Raw genomic sequence first — 16,483 nt, 5'->3', positions numbered from 1 at the left:
TTTTTTATGTAATCATAGTAATTTTATATAAAAATGTAGAGTGTGTTTGCCCGTGGGTTTGCGGTTTTGGATTTGGATTTATGAATAGTAAAAAATTGAATTTGAATAATGGTTTGATGTGATATAAATAGATGTTGATATAATATTTTGAATATAAAATAAATTTATATAGTAATATAAAAATATAAATTTTATGTTTTTTAAAGAAATAAAGATTTTGAATAATAAAAATCTGTCTTAAAACCACAAAAAAATAAAACAAAACGGTATTGTTTTCACTCATATCACATGCAAAGCACTATTTAAACAAAAATCCAAAACCAAAATTTAAAATGAAACACCTAAGGGTTTGTTTGGTTATACGTATTTATCAAGTTTATCACGACCTTACCATATATATATATATATATATATATTTCCATCAAAAACCGTCAATCAAGTAAATGAATATAAAGTTTGAACTTGAATTTGAGGTTAAATAATAATTTGATTTATTATTTATATTAAAAAAAAAATTACTTTTATTATAAACTTGAAAATCTGAAATTTCCAAAGATCCATATAGTCCCAGAACCATTCCTTTATATAAACCCTAAAGTACACAAAGAAAGAGAGGAGAAACATAAGACATCCAATAAAAGTGTTAAGACACATGGAGATGTATGCATCGACAGTTCAAAGTTTGGAGGATGTTCGTCGATCTGTAAAATATCACCCAACCATTTGGGGAGACAAGTTTCTATCATATGCTTCAGCTCATGAGGTAATATATTGTGATTTCATTCTGCTCTTACTTTAACAAATTATTATACATATATCTTATTACACATTGAGCAGGAAAGTTCGAGAAGCAACGAAGAGGAAGAGCTTCAGAAACTGAAGGAAGAAGTGAAAAAACTACTTTCTGCAACACCAAATGATTCACTGCATAAACTAGAGCTCATCGATGCAATACAACGCCTGGGAGTGGGCTACCATTTCGAGAAAGAAATCGATGAAACCTTAAAGATTGTCTATGATTCTTATCTACAAGGTCACAAGAAAGATACTAATGATGTTTACGTCGTTGCTCTTTGCTTTCGCTTACTTCGTCAACAAGGACACAATATCTCATCGGGTAAGAATTTAAGTCCTATATATTTCAAGATTATTCTTATACATGATAACAAAGGATGAACTTCAGTCGGCGCGATAACATATATATATATATATATATGTATTTCTTGTAATAGATGTGTTTGATGTATTCTTGAACGAGGAAGGGAAGTTTAAAGATTCATTAGCAGAAAATGTCGAAGGTATTTTAAGTTTGTATGAAGCTGCACAATATGGAATACATGGAGAGGAAATTCTCGACTTAGCAAAAGAGTTTGCATTATCTCATCTTGAGTCGATAGTATCCAAGATTCGCGATACTTCTCTCGCAGCGCGAGTCGAAGAAGCCATAGAAACCCCAATCCACAAGAGTTTGAATCGACTTCACGCTGCGAAATTCATTCGAATGTATCGACAAGATGAATGTCGAAATGAGTTACTTCTTGCATTTGCTAAGTTGGATTTCAATCTTCTCCAAAAGATGCATCAGAAGGAGATAAGTGATCTTACAAGGTTAAGGATTCATAAGTAGTTTCTTGCAATTAATTTTATTGTGAATTAAACAATATTGAGTTACTTATTGAAAGTTATTTTGTGTGTGTAGGTGGTGGAAAGCTTTAGACTTTCGAACTAAATTACCCTTTGCAAGAGATAGGATGGTAGAGTGCTATTTTTGGATATTGGGACTGTATTTTGAACCCCAATTCTATGTTGGGAGGATTATATTGTCCAAAGTGATTATGTTGGCTTCTACCATCGACGATATTTATGATGTCCATGGAACATTCGATGAACTCCAAAAGTTCACCGAAGCAATCACAAGGTAAAATCTAACATACATATTATTATACACATGAGGATGTAATAATTAAGACATTTCGAAACAAAAATGTAGGTGGGATACAACTGCAATGGAGAAACTACCTCCATACATGAAAACATGTTATCAAGCACTTTTAAATGTCTACGAAGAGATCGAAGAATTGGCGAGGGTCGAAGATAGCGCAACATTCACAAACTATGCAAAAGAAGAGGTAATTAAATTGCGAGCATAATAATTACTATAGTTGTTGAGTCTTAATTTAATTTTGCGACATAAAAAAACGCACTTTTGTAGATGAAAAAATTGGTGCAAGCATACTTCAAAGAGGCTGAAAGATTGTTCAATGGCGAAATCCCTACGCTCGAAGAATACATGAAGGTTGGACTTCCATCGTCGGGCTATATGATGGTCGCCGTAACATCATTAATCGGCATGGGAGGTTTAGTTTCGAAAGAAGACTTCGATTGGGTTTCAAGAGAACCATCGATAGTTCGCGCAACATCACTTATTGCTCGATTGATGGATGACATGGCTGGCTATGAGGTAAATTTCAGACATCGATTTAACTTCATCGATGAACACAAAGTGAAATTATGAGTGTGTTTTTGTGCAGTTCGAAAAGAAACTATCGGCAGTAGAGTGTTACATGAACGATAAAAATGCCACAAAAGAGGAAGCATTCGATGAACTTGAGAAACAAGTTAGGGCAGCTTGGAAGGACATAAATCAAGAATGTCTTTATCGGACAGCGGTTTCGTTGCCGGTGCTTACACCCATAGCTAACTCAGCAAGAGTCATTTATCTTATCTACAAGGATGGAGATGGATACACCAATTCGAAAATTAAGATGAAGGAGGCTATAGAATCTGTGCTGCTTGAACCAGTAGTTACCTAAATTGAAATCCAAGTTTTGCAAATTTAATTCTCTAGCTATTTATGTTCAATAAAAATGACTTTTGTCATGTAGGTTTCATTGGTTGTATTTTGATCATATCCCTTCCAAAATATCACCTTTTCCATTGGAAGGGAAAGTCAAATTGTGTTTTCTGTGGTTTTCACCGCAGCTTTTTACTATTCAGATTATTTTCGGTTTAATTTATATCATATCAAACAACCATTCAAATTCAACTTTTTACTATTAAAAAATTCAAACTCAAAATCCAAAACCCACAAACAAACACACCCATAATTGTTTTATAAGATTCATGGGCTTTGTTTAGGTTACAAACTTTTACTCATTTGACAAACTTCCAAAACATACCACATCAATTATACTTTTTATCTCGCAAAACATCAAATAAAATATTAACTTTTTATTTTTTCTAAACTTTTAAAATTTTAAAAGATCAAAACACAATTGATACTTTATACATGACAAAAATAATAGATGATCATGGTACCTATGTGATTTTGATTATTCTTTTTCTTCCTCTAATTCGATATTATTATTCAGAATCTATAATGTCAATTTTACCTCTTGTAATTCTACTATAAAGTTACCGAAATCATTATTCTTTAATATTCCAACAAATAAGGCCAAATGAAAAGCAGCCTCACAAAATTTCAAATTGGGAAATCAATAACAGAAAGAGAACAAAACCCATCAAAATAAATAAATCAAAACATGCAATTCACCGTGAAAATCGGCCAACAATATTCATAACCCACACTGTGCATCCAATCATATATACATATATAGATATATATATATATATATATATAACCATTAAGAACGTATGAACAAGGTTGTTGAAGAAACCAAAGTAGCAAGTAATCAACCAACAAAAAATGGGGATCGTGGACGATGCAAAGAATTTCATAACAGAAAAGGTGTCGAACATGCCGATGCCGGAGGCCAGCATAAAGGACATGGATCTCAAGGGTGTTGGCTTCAATGGAATCACCTACCTCGTCAAGGTCTCGGTCTACAATCCATACGGCGTCTCCATTCCCATCGGCGAAATAACCTACAAATTCAAGAGCGCCGAGCGGGACGTGGCGACAGGGTCGATCCCTGACCCGGGCTCGCTCTCGGCCAAGGCCGACACCGAGCTCGAGGTCACCGTCAAGGTGCCGCATAGCGCCATCGTCAGCTTGGTTCGCGACGTGGCCCCAGATTGGGACATCGATTACGTGCTCGAAATGGGGTTGATCGTCGATCTTCCGGCCATCGGAAATGTCACCATTCCAATGTCGTATCAAGGTGAGTTGAAACTGCCCTCCTTTCTCAAGGGGGATTCGGAGCCGCCATCGGAGTCGGCGGCCGACACCGAGAAGGAGAAGGAGAAGAAGTGACTTGGGGGAGGGAAATTGAGTCTTTGATCTTAAGTTTTAATAATTGTGTATAGTTTTGCATTAGAAGAGAAATTGTAGGATGTATATACATATCATATGCATATATATAGGTTAGTAATATAATTTTATGATTAAAGTAGGATGTAACTTTGCTGAGGTTAACAATGGCAGTGTATTCTTACATAGAATTGAAAATCATGATTGATCAAACACAATCTATCCATCTAAAACACCATCTTTCCCTCAAAGTAAAACTTTTCCTTGCATTATTATTGAATCCAATACTTAAGCACATGTTTTACTTTGATATCGAACATATTACTTGCATTTTAAAACTCATTCATTTCACAATTATCTTTCCAAATAAATTCAAATCCCAAAAGACTTCTAAATTAGAAAATAAATCCAAAAGCAAATCTAAATACACCATTAGTTTGCTTATTGTACAACAGACACTAATTGTTAAAAACTACATGGAAGTCATTAGAGCATTAGAAGTCCCAAAACACAGAGAAGCTTACGGCAATCAACGGCACAGGTTCAACAATTTCTACGAGTCAAGTAAAATATTCTGATTTCATACCAACTTCTGAAATATGAGCAAGAACGGGTAAATACTCAATGAAAAATATAACTCCAAATATGGGCGTCAATCAGACATACATGATTCCAACAAAATTGAAGTATACAATCGAACCATAACATAGTAGTGTAAAATCCCTGAGGTGCAAAATCGGAAAACAGAGCAGCCAAATTAAACTAAAATAACTTACTTTTCTTCTAAGCCTTATCGGCCTTGGCAGCAGTAGCAGCTGCTTGGCCACGAAGACGGCCAGTCCTCCTGGCGGCAATAAGACCAACCTTTTGTCCGGGGGGTGCATCACGGCGCACAGTGCTGGCATGACCAATGTGTTGATGGTTACCACCACCATGAGGATGCTCCACAGGATTCATTGCAACACCACGAACCTTGGGCCAGCTATTTCTCTTAACTCTGAACTTGTGGTAAGCATTGCCTGCCTTCAGCAGTGGCTTCTCAGTTCTTCCTCCTCCAGCAACCTGTCCAACCATAGCTCGACAACCACTGGGAACAATCTTCTTGGATCCAGACGGGAGCTTAATCCTGCAAGGATACAATTAGTTGGCAAGATAACCAAAGACAGATTGTATACCATCAGTCCATACAGTTTATAAACCTTCCTGGGCACAAAAGTCATACTGGCAATTCGGGGAAAAATGCAAACGCAGCTAAAACAAGAATCCAAAGGATTTACTCAAGGTATAAGCTAAAATTATCACAGCTTTGATCGTATATGATGGCCTATAGAAGCGATGAAGATTAATATAATCCAATACTTGAAAAATCCTACCCAAGCCATTATACTAAAGTGCACAACTCAATTTTTTACTTGGAAAAATAAAAAATGGTTTAATCTCTACAATTTCATGAACACACATTCATATGCTTGCAGTCTTGCAGATATTGAAGCCACCATATACTCGATAAGTTAATTTACAAGTCATGTAATAAGTTTCACGATGAGGTTTAATTCGTATAATTTCATAAACCCACATTCATATAGGCTATCCATACCAAGAACAATTAAAGGATAAAATTAACACGCAGTCAGCGATAAATTCAGAGCAAATTAAGAGCCATATCTCGGAAAGACATCTCAATCACCAAAATATCAAAGAATAATGTATTTGTTGAAGAAATTAATCGGCAAAAACGCACACACCTAGTTGTCCCGTTATCAGGGTTGTGAGAAATCACAATAGCATAGTCCCCGGAGGCTCTGGCGAAAACCCCACGGTCACCAACATGATGCTCGACGTTGCAGACGACGGCACCTTCGGGAATAGATCTCAAAGGCAAGACGTTCCCGACAACAAGGTTGGCCTTCTTCCCGCAGTAGACAAACTGCCCCGTGTACATGCCCTCTGCGGCAACGAAAAGCTCCTTCTGGTGCTGAAAGCGGAAGGGATGGCGGAAGGTGACGCGCGCAAGAGGGGCGCCGCGGCCGGGGTCGTGAATAATCTCAGTGACGACACCCTTGAGATAACCATTGCGCTCTCCAAAATCGAGCGATCGGAAGCGAGCAGGACCTTTGCGGTGATGGGTGTGAGATTTGAAGACGGAACCTGCTCCCTTACGCTGTGCCCTGATCACGCGACCCATTGGAGGTAGAGGCGAGGACCACGAAGACGCCGACGAGGAGAACTCAAGAGTATATGTGCCGTGTGCGTTCAGTGGGGATTATTAGGGTTTCCAATTGGCAGAATGGGAAAAGAATAGTAAAAAAGGATCGGCCCATTAAGGTTAAGCGGATCTAACTAATTTTTAGAAAATTTTGTACGGCCCAAATTTAACTAAAGGCCCATTTAAATTAGTTCAAAAAAAAAAAAAAAACCAAAAATAGAAGTAGAAACCCAAATTAAAAGAACAAGTGTTTGATTTTATGTTTAGATAATTTTATTTTTTTAATAAAAACAACCTTTTAAAAAAAAATTATTTGGATATAATTATTCAAAAATATGTTGTTAATATACTTTTATTTTTTTATAAAATATTTATAATTTTATATAAGAACAATAAATTGAAACAATAATATAATCAAATTTATTTTGATGTCAAAACAAAAATACATTAATAGGACAAGTTAAGTAATACAAAATAATAATAATATTGAATAGTCGAAATATGTGTCTTTGAATTCATTATCATCACTCTCCCCATTTCGATTATATTGTCTACTTTCACTAAATCTTAGCACTTCAATTCCAACTTTTATCATCAACACACTCGACAAGGATCAAATTGCTAGCTATTTGGAGATTTTATGGCTTTAGTTCGTAGTAGTGTGTTATTATTGGAACTCTCGTTTGCGGATATATAAATAATGGTTTTGTTTCCCTAACAGTTCAAACTTCTAGGTGAGACGGTCATTCATCATCCCACATAGTACCTATAGATGATCTGGATGGTCCTCCAGCCATGAATTATTACATCGTTTTTGGAGTTTTTATTTGATATAATATTTTGTAAACATATATAAAAATAAATACTGTAGATAAACAACGTCTATAATTCAAAAAATATCTGTGTAAACAGATTGCTAGTATACATGCATATTATATATATGTGTCTATATATTTATGTATAAACATAAACATATATAGCTAGTTAGGGTTAGGGTTTTCATGGCAGACCTGCGAATACATATATATATATATATATATATGTCCAGATACCACTAACCAACACCTGCATCAAATATGCAATCCTTGTCTGTTAGTGTTAGGGAATTAATGTCTCCAACTCCATTTCGAATTTGGATATATATATATATATATATTATATAGGTGAATGGATCATGGAACACAATAATTATGTAAACATTCAACGGGAGAAACGACACATTTCCATGCTTTTGCAGGGCCCCATAAACCCTATTACATGCAGAAGATAGATCCACGCCGTCCACTACACGATGGCTACCCATCATGAATGGTGTGGATTCATCTGGTGTTCTGGTCCCTGGTGCACGCAAGAATTAAACCCTCCCATTTCAGCTACACTTGGATCACGACATATAAATATATATCGATTTCATTTCATTGTTATTCTTTATCTCTGCAGTTTTAAATCAAACCCTTTTTACTGTAATCATTTATTTCTTTTGTCGATCTATATAACTCATGTCTTCTGTAAATTAGGGTTTAGGGTCCAGTTAGAAAATTAAAATCCTGTGTATAATGAGTAGAGAAAGAAACAAAAATAAGATGTAAAATATAATAATAATTAAGAACATATGGATGTAATGTGAGAAGAGAAGAGATACACTTAATGATACCTCAATGCGTCAAAAATTGAAAACATATATCATATCTGCACTATCTAGACAAACCTAGAAGGGTATCCAATATAGCAAAGGTGCACCACACTTTTAGAGGCACTGTTTGTAATGGAAATTGTGATTATGATTATGATGATGAAGATGAAGATTGTTTAACCCAATGAATACAAAAATTGAAACATCAAGTAACAGGGTCAAAGAACAACAAGATAATATACCAGTCTACTATATAAGCTATATATATATATATATATGTATGTATGTTGGATATGCTGTGCATTTTTCTTCAACTTATGCATAAATTTGTTCCCCACATTGCATGGTTCAAACAAGGTTGTGGTGTCGATGACCCCACTAGCTCTTCAATCGCACAACATGAAATGATGTGCGATAAAAGAGTTTATTCTCCACGATCCATGGATCGAACCAATCACAATCTCTCATATAAAACCCTAGCTAGAAATATGGTCTAGATCATTTTAATTTGGGAAAGATTTTGTTTGACTAGGAAGCATGAAACAACATTACAATGCTAATAAAGAGGGAATCCAAAACTTGGGAAGTAATGGAAATCATTAATGCCCCACTAAGGTGCACAAAACTAGAACATTTGTAGGGTTAAATTCTTTATTTCATAGATATATTTTTAGATAAATATATTTGTATATATATATATAGATACTTTTGATCCCTCTTGTCATGTTCATGACTTTATGTTAATGGTCACATCCTCTTCTTGATGCTAGCTCATCATCACACCTATATGTGTTCTTAATAGTCTTTTAATCCTTACCTTTTAAAGTGAGGGACAAACTCATCTTTTTTGGAATTTTCCATGTCAATTGTGGCCTTCTTCAAGGGTCAACTTGCACAAAATGGTCTGAGTCTACTTTTTTCCTCTTTATTACATGATATTAAAGATTAACAAAAAAAAAAAAAAAAAAAGACAATCGAATTTATCCAAAGCTCCTCTATGGTGTTGAAAAGATAAATGATATTTTTCGATGAATGTTCTTAATTACATCTACATATTGAATTGAAGATCATCCCATCAAGTTTGTTTTAGAATATAACCAAATTTCGTTATGTTCTTGATAATTATTATTTGAGTCAATAATGTACGTTAACGTTGTGCCCTTTTTAAAGGGATATCGATGGTAGTGTATGATTCAATTCTCGATCTTACCCTTTGTGTCAACTTAAAATTTTACGCCATTGAATTGAATATAAAGAGCTTTTTCTTAAGGTACAAAGGATGATAGAGATCATAAGCCTCATTTCACCACACACATCAAACTAAAGGCAGTGACCAATATTACAAAGGCAAGGAAAACACCGACTATTTAGATTTTTTTTTTTTTTTTTAAAGGCAAATAGAAATAGAAATAGAACCAAGTCAGATGAGATTAACATGCCAAGATTTTACATGAAAAACCTTCACCATAAAAGATATAAATCACGATCTCTAGAAAAATACAAAAAACATAACCCAAAGATAATTTTATCATCAATAAAAAACTCAACGTAACGTAGTTGTTTTCCCTCAAATCAACTAACACAGAAACCCTCAATATACTCACAACTAGCAAACTCAATAAAAGAAAATAAAATTATCAAGAACACTTCAATTAATTAATAATACCAAAATACCATATCAAATTATCAATTGTTTGATGAGAATTCAAGTGATCGAGATCTCCTAAATAAAACTCTATAACCTAATTTATTTTTATAGACTTATAAAGAAAAATTTATTGTTAAGCCTCCTAGACATAAGTAGAGTAGTAAACCTATCCAACACAAACAAGAAAACCGCTAAAATAAATTTAAATAAAAGAGAAGAATATATCCTCAAATTAATTAATTAAAATAATCTTGGTTTGATTCCTTTCCTATTTGGGAATTTTGTTGACCTTATTTGTGTGTAGGATGGTAGGTAAGAATGTAGGCACAACATTCTTATGTACTAAACAATTTTTTAGTATAGCAAAGTCTCCAATTTAGACGAATATGTTGCAAATATATATATATATATATATATATGTCTTTAATTATTTAATTATGAGACAAACTGACAGGCATCATTGTCACTCTTACAGGTCCCAATTTTCAAAATTTTAATGATAATATTAAAAGCCACATCTCCAGCAGCAAAGTCGTTTTAGTGAATGCTGTCGGGTTAATGCTGAATTTCTAGTTGTGAACAACTTACCCACTTCTCGACACAAGCTCGTATATATATAAATATATTTTTATGTCATGTAATTATAGTATATTAGACTTGTATGTTTATTTAGGAAATTTATTTGCATTTAGCTATACACATGTGTCATTCTTCATATATGATATTCAAGCCCATATTCACTCCTATAAAATCATTATGATCCTATTCTATTTTTTCATATGTTAGACAAGTCATTTGTTGTTACATGTATCACTATATGTTCTACTCTTACACTACAAGAAAAAATCATTTTTGTAACAAAACTTTTTTGTCTCTAAATCTAGTTTTTCCGTTACTAATGACATTAGAGACGGAATTAGAAACGGAATTACGTTAGCTACGTGAACTTTAGGGATGGAATTCCGTTACAAATATATTATTTTTTTGTAGTGTTAATTGGTCATTCGATCATCAAACCAATCTTGCAATTAATACAATTTTTGATTAATTCTACACCTAATTCTTGATCCGATCTTACTATGTAGATGGTCTTGTACCTTAAATCTTCCATGTCTAACTCGATAAAGAGTTATGTATTCGACTATCTTTTATCCATTTCTGACTCTAATCACATCGAGAGCTATGTATTTTAATTTTATGATCATTAGCGCGGCTAACTAGCCATTGCAAAATGTTTTACGCAATTGTTTTTTATGACTCAATTTTCACTTGATAAATAACCTATTCATATGTATACATATGAAGAATGGTGATGGATATTGCTTCGCAAAAATTGATTTAAAACAATAAAATTACTTCAAAATAAGTGATGCGTAGTTATGGAATATATTCTTTCACGTATAAAAATGAGATATATGGAGTTGAATATTATTGTTCCATTTGAGGCCATATATGTTTCTTTCTAATATTTTGTGCATGAGATAATCGAATATACATATATATTATATTTGTATGTATGTGTATGTATATATATCCACTGGATCAACCAACAGAAGCATGAACAGTAAAAGGATAATAAAGACAAGGATAAAATTCCCCAAAATCAGCCAAACACTTCACAAGAAATATATTCCACTAATAAACATATGTGTGTGTATGATCGAAATTCTCCATCACTGAAAAAAATAAATAAATAAATAAGAAAGTAATCAGTCAAAGAAAAAAAAAAAAAAAAAAAACCAAAGTTTAATTTGGAGGACAATATTGTCCTCCCACACTACACTAAAACCCAACTAATATTTTCTATTTACAACATATATATATATATATATATCACTCTCCCTTTCTTTTATATTGCATCACTAAAATATCAAAGAGAAAGAGATGATTGCATAGTGTGTAGAGTGGACCATACACTACAAAAAAAATATTCTATTTGTAACAGAATTTTGCCCCTAAAGTTCACGTAGCTAACGTAATTTTATTCATAATTTCGTCTCTAATGTCGTTAATAACAGAAAAAGTAGATTTAGAGAAAAAAAAAATTTTGTTACAAAAATAATTTTTTCTTTATAGTGATATATATATATATATCAATTGATTTTAATTTATTAATTACGATTTGCATGCATGCTTTTCGAAAAGACGTAATTAGTAGACAGTACACACACCAATGTACTTACCGATCACCAACTTCGTGTCATAATCCAACATTATAACTAAATCTATCTATATGTGCATATCTTCATAAATACTTACATTACTTACACGTGTATACATGTATATATATTAATATATATATATATATGTATATGTATGAAGCTGATTAAGAATTAATAGTGTCAATTTATCAGCATATATATATACAAACCTAACCCTTTTAAAAAAAATAAAAATAAAATAATTCTGAGGGGTGATTTTTCCACTTAGAAGGAATGGGAATGGGGCTCTAATTACATGTAATGATTTTATTTAATTTTATGACTATTGTTATTAAAATATATATTTAAGTTAAAACAAATTATAAAAGAAGTAATTACATGTAATGATTGTGGATGAGTGTTGTTGTGCGTTTGTTGCCTTAGGAAGTCTGCAAGTTGGGCAAAAGCTTAGTTCTTCAATCTTCCAAAATACATTTAATTAATGTGATTTGCATGTATTCGTGCATGTGCTACCATAATTCCACTCAACCCAACTGCATGTGATATCATATATATATAAAAATAAAAAATAAAATAATAATAATAATAATAATAATAATAATAATAAACAATTTAATTAATTAATTAATTAAATGGGCATCGATTGGTGTGCACTTTTAATGATTAATCATGGCTACGACTACCATGTCACATTTCGAGGGCTTACAATTTAATTTTAAATCATAATTGTTTTGTTCTTTTAAGGTAGGGTTTTGATCTTATGCTATTTAGCAAAGTTTTTTCTTTAAAATTATTAAATATTGAAATCAAACACCTAAAATAGATTGCATGTGATATTTTATGAAAATAATAATATATTTTTATAATTTATAATCATAAGAATTGTAAAGTTTAAAAAAATTCTCAAAGCAAACATAATGTTATTTTTTATTTTGTATGGAGGATTCTTGATAATTTTCACTACTTCTCAATTATTTTCCTCCAAACTATATTAACTCAAATATATGTTTTATTATATATATATTATACTAAAAAATAATTTTATATTTAAAATAGCACGTCAATATATTTGTTTATATCACATCAAATAATTATTTAATTTGATTCAAAATTTTACTAATCAAAACCTAAACCTAAAATTCAAACCCTCCAAACAAACACAATTTTTTATTCAAAATATTACCTCGAACACATTTTGTTCGATTATAATTTGAAATTGATTTAAAATGAAGCATTGAGTTGAGTTTATGTTTAATTAGTATTTTGATATAATATTTTGTAAAAACATAAAATAGTGTATTGTTATTGAAAACCGTGCCGGATGAATAGCTAGTATTTATTTGTGTTTGAATCACAACCGAACACACATATTTTAATGTAAAGTTTTTACTATATATTTTAAATTTAAACTAAAATTCAAATATTAAAGAAAGATATATTTATATATTATTGGGAACATGAATTTAGGGACCATATAATTTGGTCTCTTCAAGTTAATAATAGAATCAATTAATATTTGTCGAAAGAAACACACACAGATTTATTTATTTATTAATTCTATGGTGATGGTTTGCTCATTTTTGCATGGGCTGGCCAGAATTAGGTAAGCTATATAGCTGTCTAATGGAGCTTTGTAATGATGCAAATTACAATCTTGTTTGCCTTTTATTTCAAAGCTAAAATTCATTTTATTTTACAAAATAAATAATTGTCGTCGTTGTATCAATTGGCTTTATTGGGCAATTCTATTTATCATCGTAATAATGTGTGTTTCATCTCCTTTTGTGTTATGTATTAACAAAGTAAACTCATTTAGTTCATAGAGTAGATAATTTTGATTATTCGGCCGACATATAAATATTTTTTTTTTCGACTCGAACCCGAACCCGAACCCGAAACCTCTTGTTTAAACGAGTAGGTATGTCTGTGAGTGTATTTTAATCTATGTTCTTTCTTTTTTTATTATTATTATTATTTTTTTTTTATAACTGGACAATACATTTTAGATAGTATAATATTTTGATTTTTACTAGATCGAACACATACTATATTGTAAGTTATACAAACTTTTTTTTAAAAAATAATAATAATAATAATAAAAAAAAAATCTTTAGTATATCGCCTTATGAACAAAATTAAGAATAATTTTCTCTAAGATATTGAGTAAATACATATATCTATAATAAAAATAAAATCAAGTAGGTCAAATATTTGGAAGAGATGGTGACAACACATGCACATGCGTGCGTGTGCATGCAATAACACACGCTCTCGTTTTGTTGTTGAATTTTATTAATTCAGCGTTATTATTGTTGAGTGGTTTTATAGCCATTGGATGCTGTGTAAATGGATGGTTTAGATTTCTTATGTAATCAAATCTAATTAATTATATATATATAAATACTTATTAAAAAAGTCAGAAAAATATATATATTTTTTCTATTTATAACAAATAATTTTTATACATTTTGAATTTATACACATTCAAATTACAATTATTTATAAATCAATTTTACCTTCAAAACACCACATCAACTCCCAATTATATCATATCATATAATTATTCAAATTCAAAATTTTTACTATACAAATCTCATCACAAGCACAAGCACTTACATACTCAATTTTATCAAAAGTGTATCATATATTTAGTAAAATACTGTTATTTTATATCACAATCTAACAATATAATACTATATTTATTAAAAACTCGTGTGCAACCCATATTAACATATTTTTCGTGCACGGAGAGAATTAAAAAAAAAAAAAAAAACTTTATCATGTTGAATTACAATCATAAGATCAAATTAATATGTGAGTAAATCACATATATGAATAATAATTTCATGCGACGCCAATATAATTTTACATATATATATATTAAATTTATCGAATGGCATACAAATTCTGTCGAATCTATTATTCAATGTTAGTAATCAATTGTTCTTTTTTATTATCAAATCCTCGTCGAAAATTTTGTAATCTTACACATCTTAAATCACACGGGCATATAATATCGAATTCAGATAACTTTCGATCAATAGCACGTTGTGAGTTTGTATAGTGAATAGATCAACAATAATAACAACAACAACATGGAGTGCTTCTTCACATACCAAATGAAATTAAACATTCCTACAAATAGGGATAGCATAAATGACTTGCTTTCCTATCACGTAACACCTAACCACTTGTTTAATTACTTAATTAATTGGTCCATAGTCGATAATTTGTGCCTATTATTTTGGGTATGTTTCCTCTTTCAATTATGTATAATAATAATTTGATTAGTTCCATGACTAGAATTAAATAATTAAATGAAATATTAGCTCATCAATTTTTTTGGAGTGTATTATTTTTTTTTATTTTTTTTTGGGTTTATTTATTATCCTAATGGTGTGATCAATATTGCTAATATTTTCTTTTTTGATATATATATGTATACTCCTTCCATCTCAACTCAATATAATTTTTCTTTAATAAAGTAACTCTAAATCAATAAATCTTTAATTCTAATTTGCATAAATAAAGTAAAATCAAACTCTAAATCATAAATCTTTAATTCTAAAAATTCTTTATTGTGTTCTTAAGGTCTTGTTTGTCACAAAGATTTTCCTAGAGCCATTTTTCTTACTCATATAATTTGCAATCTATTATATTTGGTTTAATGTTTATTCAATCCGCATTCAAAAAATAGCTAACATTACTAACAAAATTGTCATTAATTCTATAACTTTTTCTTATTGTGTTCTTTTGGAATTTTGTTATTATAAGAATATAAGTATTATTTTTTTACAAAATATAATTATATTTAAATTGATGTTCAAATCAAAACAAAAAATTAATAATAATGAATAAAATCAAAATTCAAAAGAACCCACCATAGTACATGATTACAAATGGAAAAGAGTTCTCTAGTTTGAATTTGAATTTTTTATTTAAATTTGTATTTAAATAGTGATTTTATTTAATATTTTGTAAAAAAAAATAGTACTATAATTTTACTAAAACTATATAAAATGAATAGTGATTTATAAATCAAAACCAAACAAACCCAAACAACCAACCACGTGTATGTTCATTTTGTAAAAAAATTAATATAATATATATCTTCATTACTTTTATAGTATTTTTTACATAATTCTCCATCCCTTATATCAAAATATATCTTTTATTATTTAATAAAACAACCCACCTCACATATTTACGAAAAAGGTAAATACTATAAGTGAGAAAACGTATTAAAGAGAAAATTATCGGCGTCTTCTCTGATTTTTTTTTTTAATACTATAATATTTTATAAAAAATATCGAGTATTTTTAATAAAACTAAACTTTTATTTATTTATTTATTTATTTATTATTATTATTATTATTATTGTTATTGTTTTAAAAGAGCATAATGATTGAATTGTAAAGAAATATAAATAAGAGCATGGATCAAGTGTTAGATCCAATCAAATCAGTATAATATTAATTTAATTATAACAATTTATCACATGAAAATATACAATATATATTTTGTATAACATAATATATCTTATGTTTTAAAATATTGTACTATATTAGATTTATAACATAAATATATTATAATAATATATAATATATACTAATTAAATTAATTT

General features: G+C 30.4%; 3 protein-coding genes across 3 annotated transcripts; 2 read left to right on the top strand and 1 right to left on the bottom strand.

The window, feature by feature from the left end:
* The first annotated feature begins 557 nt into the window (after positions 1–557).
* On the top strand, positions 558–3,017 carry LOC127266054 (beta-caryophyllene synthase-like). Its single transcript, XM_051296147.1, has 7 exons — positions 558–763; positions 838–1,117; positions 1,233–1,608; positions 1,700–1,918; positions 1,991–2,129; positions 2,213–2,461; positions 2,532–3,017. The coding sequence occupies exons 1-7, from the start codon at positions 653–655 to the stop codon at positions 2,811–2,813; spliced, it is 1,656 nt and encodes a 551-aa protein (XP_051152104.1). The 5' UTR covers positions 558–652; the 3' UTR covers positions 2,814–3,017.
* Positions 3,018–3,706: 689 nt separating this feature from the next.
* Positions 3,707–4,213, top strand: LOC127265853 (desiccation-related protein PCC27-45-like). The gene has a single exon (XM_051295870.1). It carries the CDS (start codon positions 3,707–3,709, stop codon positions 4,211–4,213), a length of 507 nt encoding a protein of 168 aa, XP_051151827.1.
* A 557-nt stretch (positions 4,214–4,770) lies between these two features.
* LOC127266055 (60S ribosomal protein L8-1) lies at positions 4,771–6,476 on the bottom strand. Its single transcript, XM_051296148.1, has 2 exons — positions 5,956–6,476; positions 4,771–5,336 (listed from the first exon to the last, which is right to left on the bottom strand). Exons 1-2 carry the CDS (start codon positions 6,393–6,395, stop codon positions 4,994–4,996), a joined length of 783 nt encoding a protein of 260 aa, XP_051152105.1. The 5' UTR covers positions 6,396–6,476; the 3' UTR covers positions 4,771–4,993.
* Between the last annotated feature and the right edge of the window lie 10,007 nt (positions 6,477–16,483).

The sequence above is a fragment of the Andrographis paniculata genome, unplaced genomic scaffold (genome assembly GCF_009805555.1).
Source record: "Andrographis paniculata isolate CXL003 unplaced genomic scaffold, ASM980555v1 Contig74END, whole genome shotgun sequence".
NCBI lineage: Eukaryota > Viridiplantae > Streptophyta > Magnoliopsida > Lamiales > Acanthaceae > Andrographis > Andrographis paniculata.
Note: the sequence above shows the minus strand (reverse complement) of the source record. Positions and strands in the feature narration are given on the sequence as shown.

Coding starts and splice junctions, on each gene's coding strand:
- LOC127266054 (XM_051296147.1), top strand. CDS start 653: ATGGAGATGTATGCATCGACAGTTCAAAGTTTGGAGGATGTTCGTCGA. Junction 764..837: donor CATATGCTTCAGCTCATGAG/GTAATATATTGT, acceptor CACATTGAGCAG/GAAAGTTCGAGAAGCAACGA. Junction 1,609..1,699: donor GAGATAAGTGATCTTACAAG/GTTAAGGATTCA, acceptor TTGTGTGTGTAG/GTGGTGGAAAGCTTTAGACT.
- LOC127265853 (XM_051295870.1), top strand. CDS start 3,707: ATGGGGATCGTGGACGATGCAAAGAATTTCATAACAGAAAAGGTGTCG.
- LOC127266055 (XM_051296148.1), bottom strand. CDS start 6,395: ATGGGTCGCGTGATCAGGGCACAGCGTAAGGGAGCAGGTTCCGTCTTC. Junction 5,337..5,955: donor CCTGATAACGGGACAACTAG/GTGTGTGCGTTT, acceptor GTATCCTTGCAG/GATTAAGCTCCCGTCTGGAT.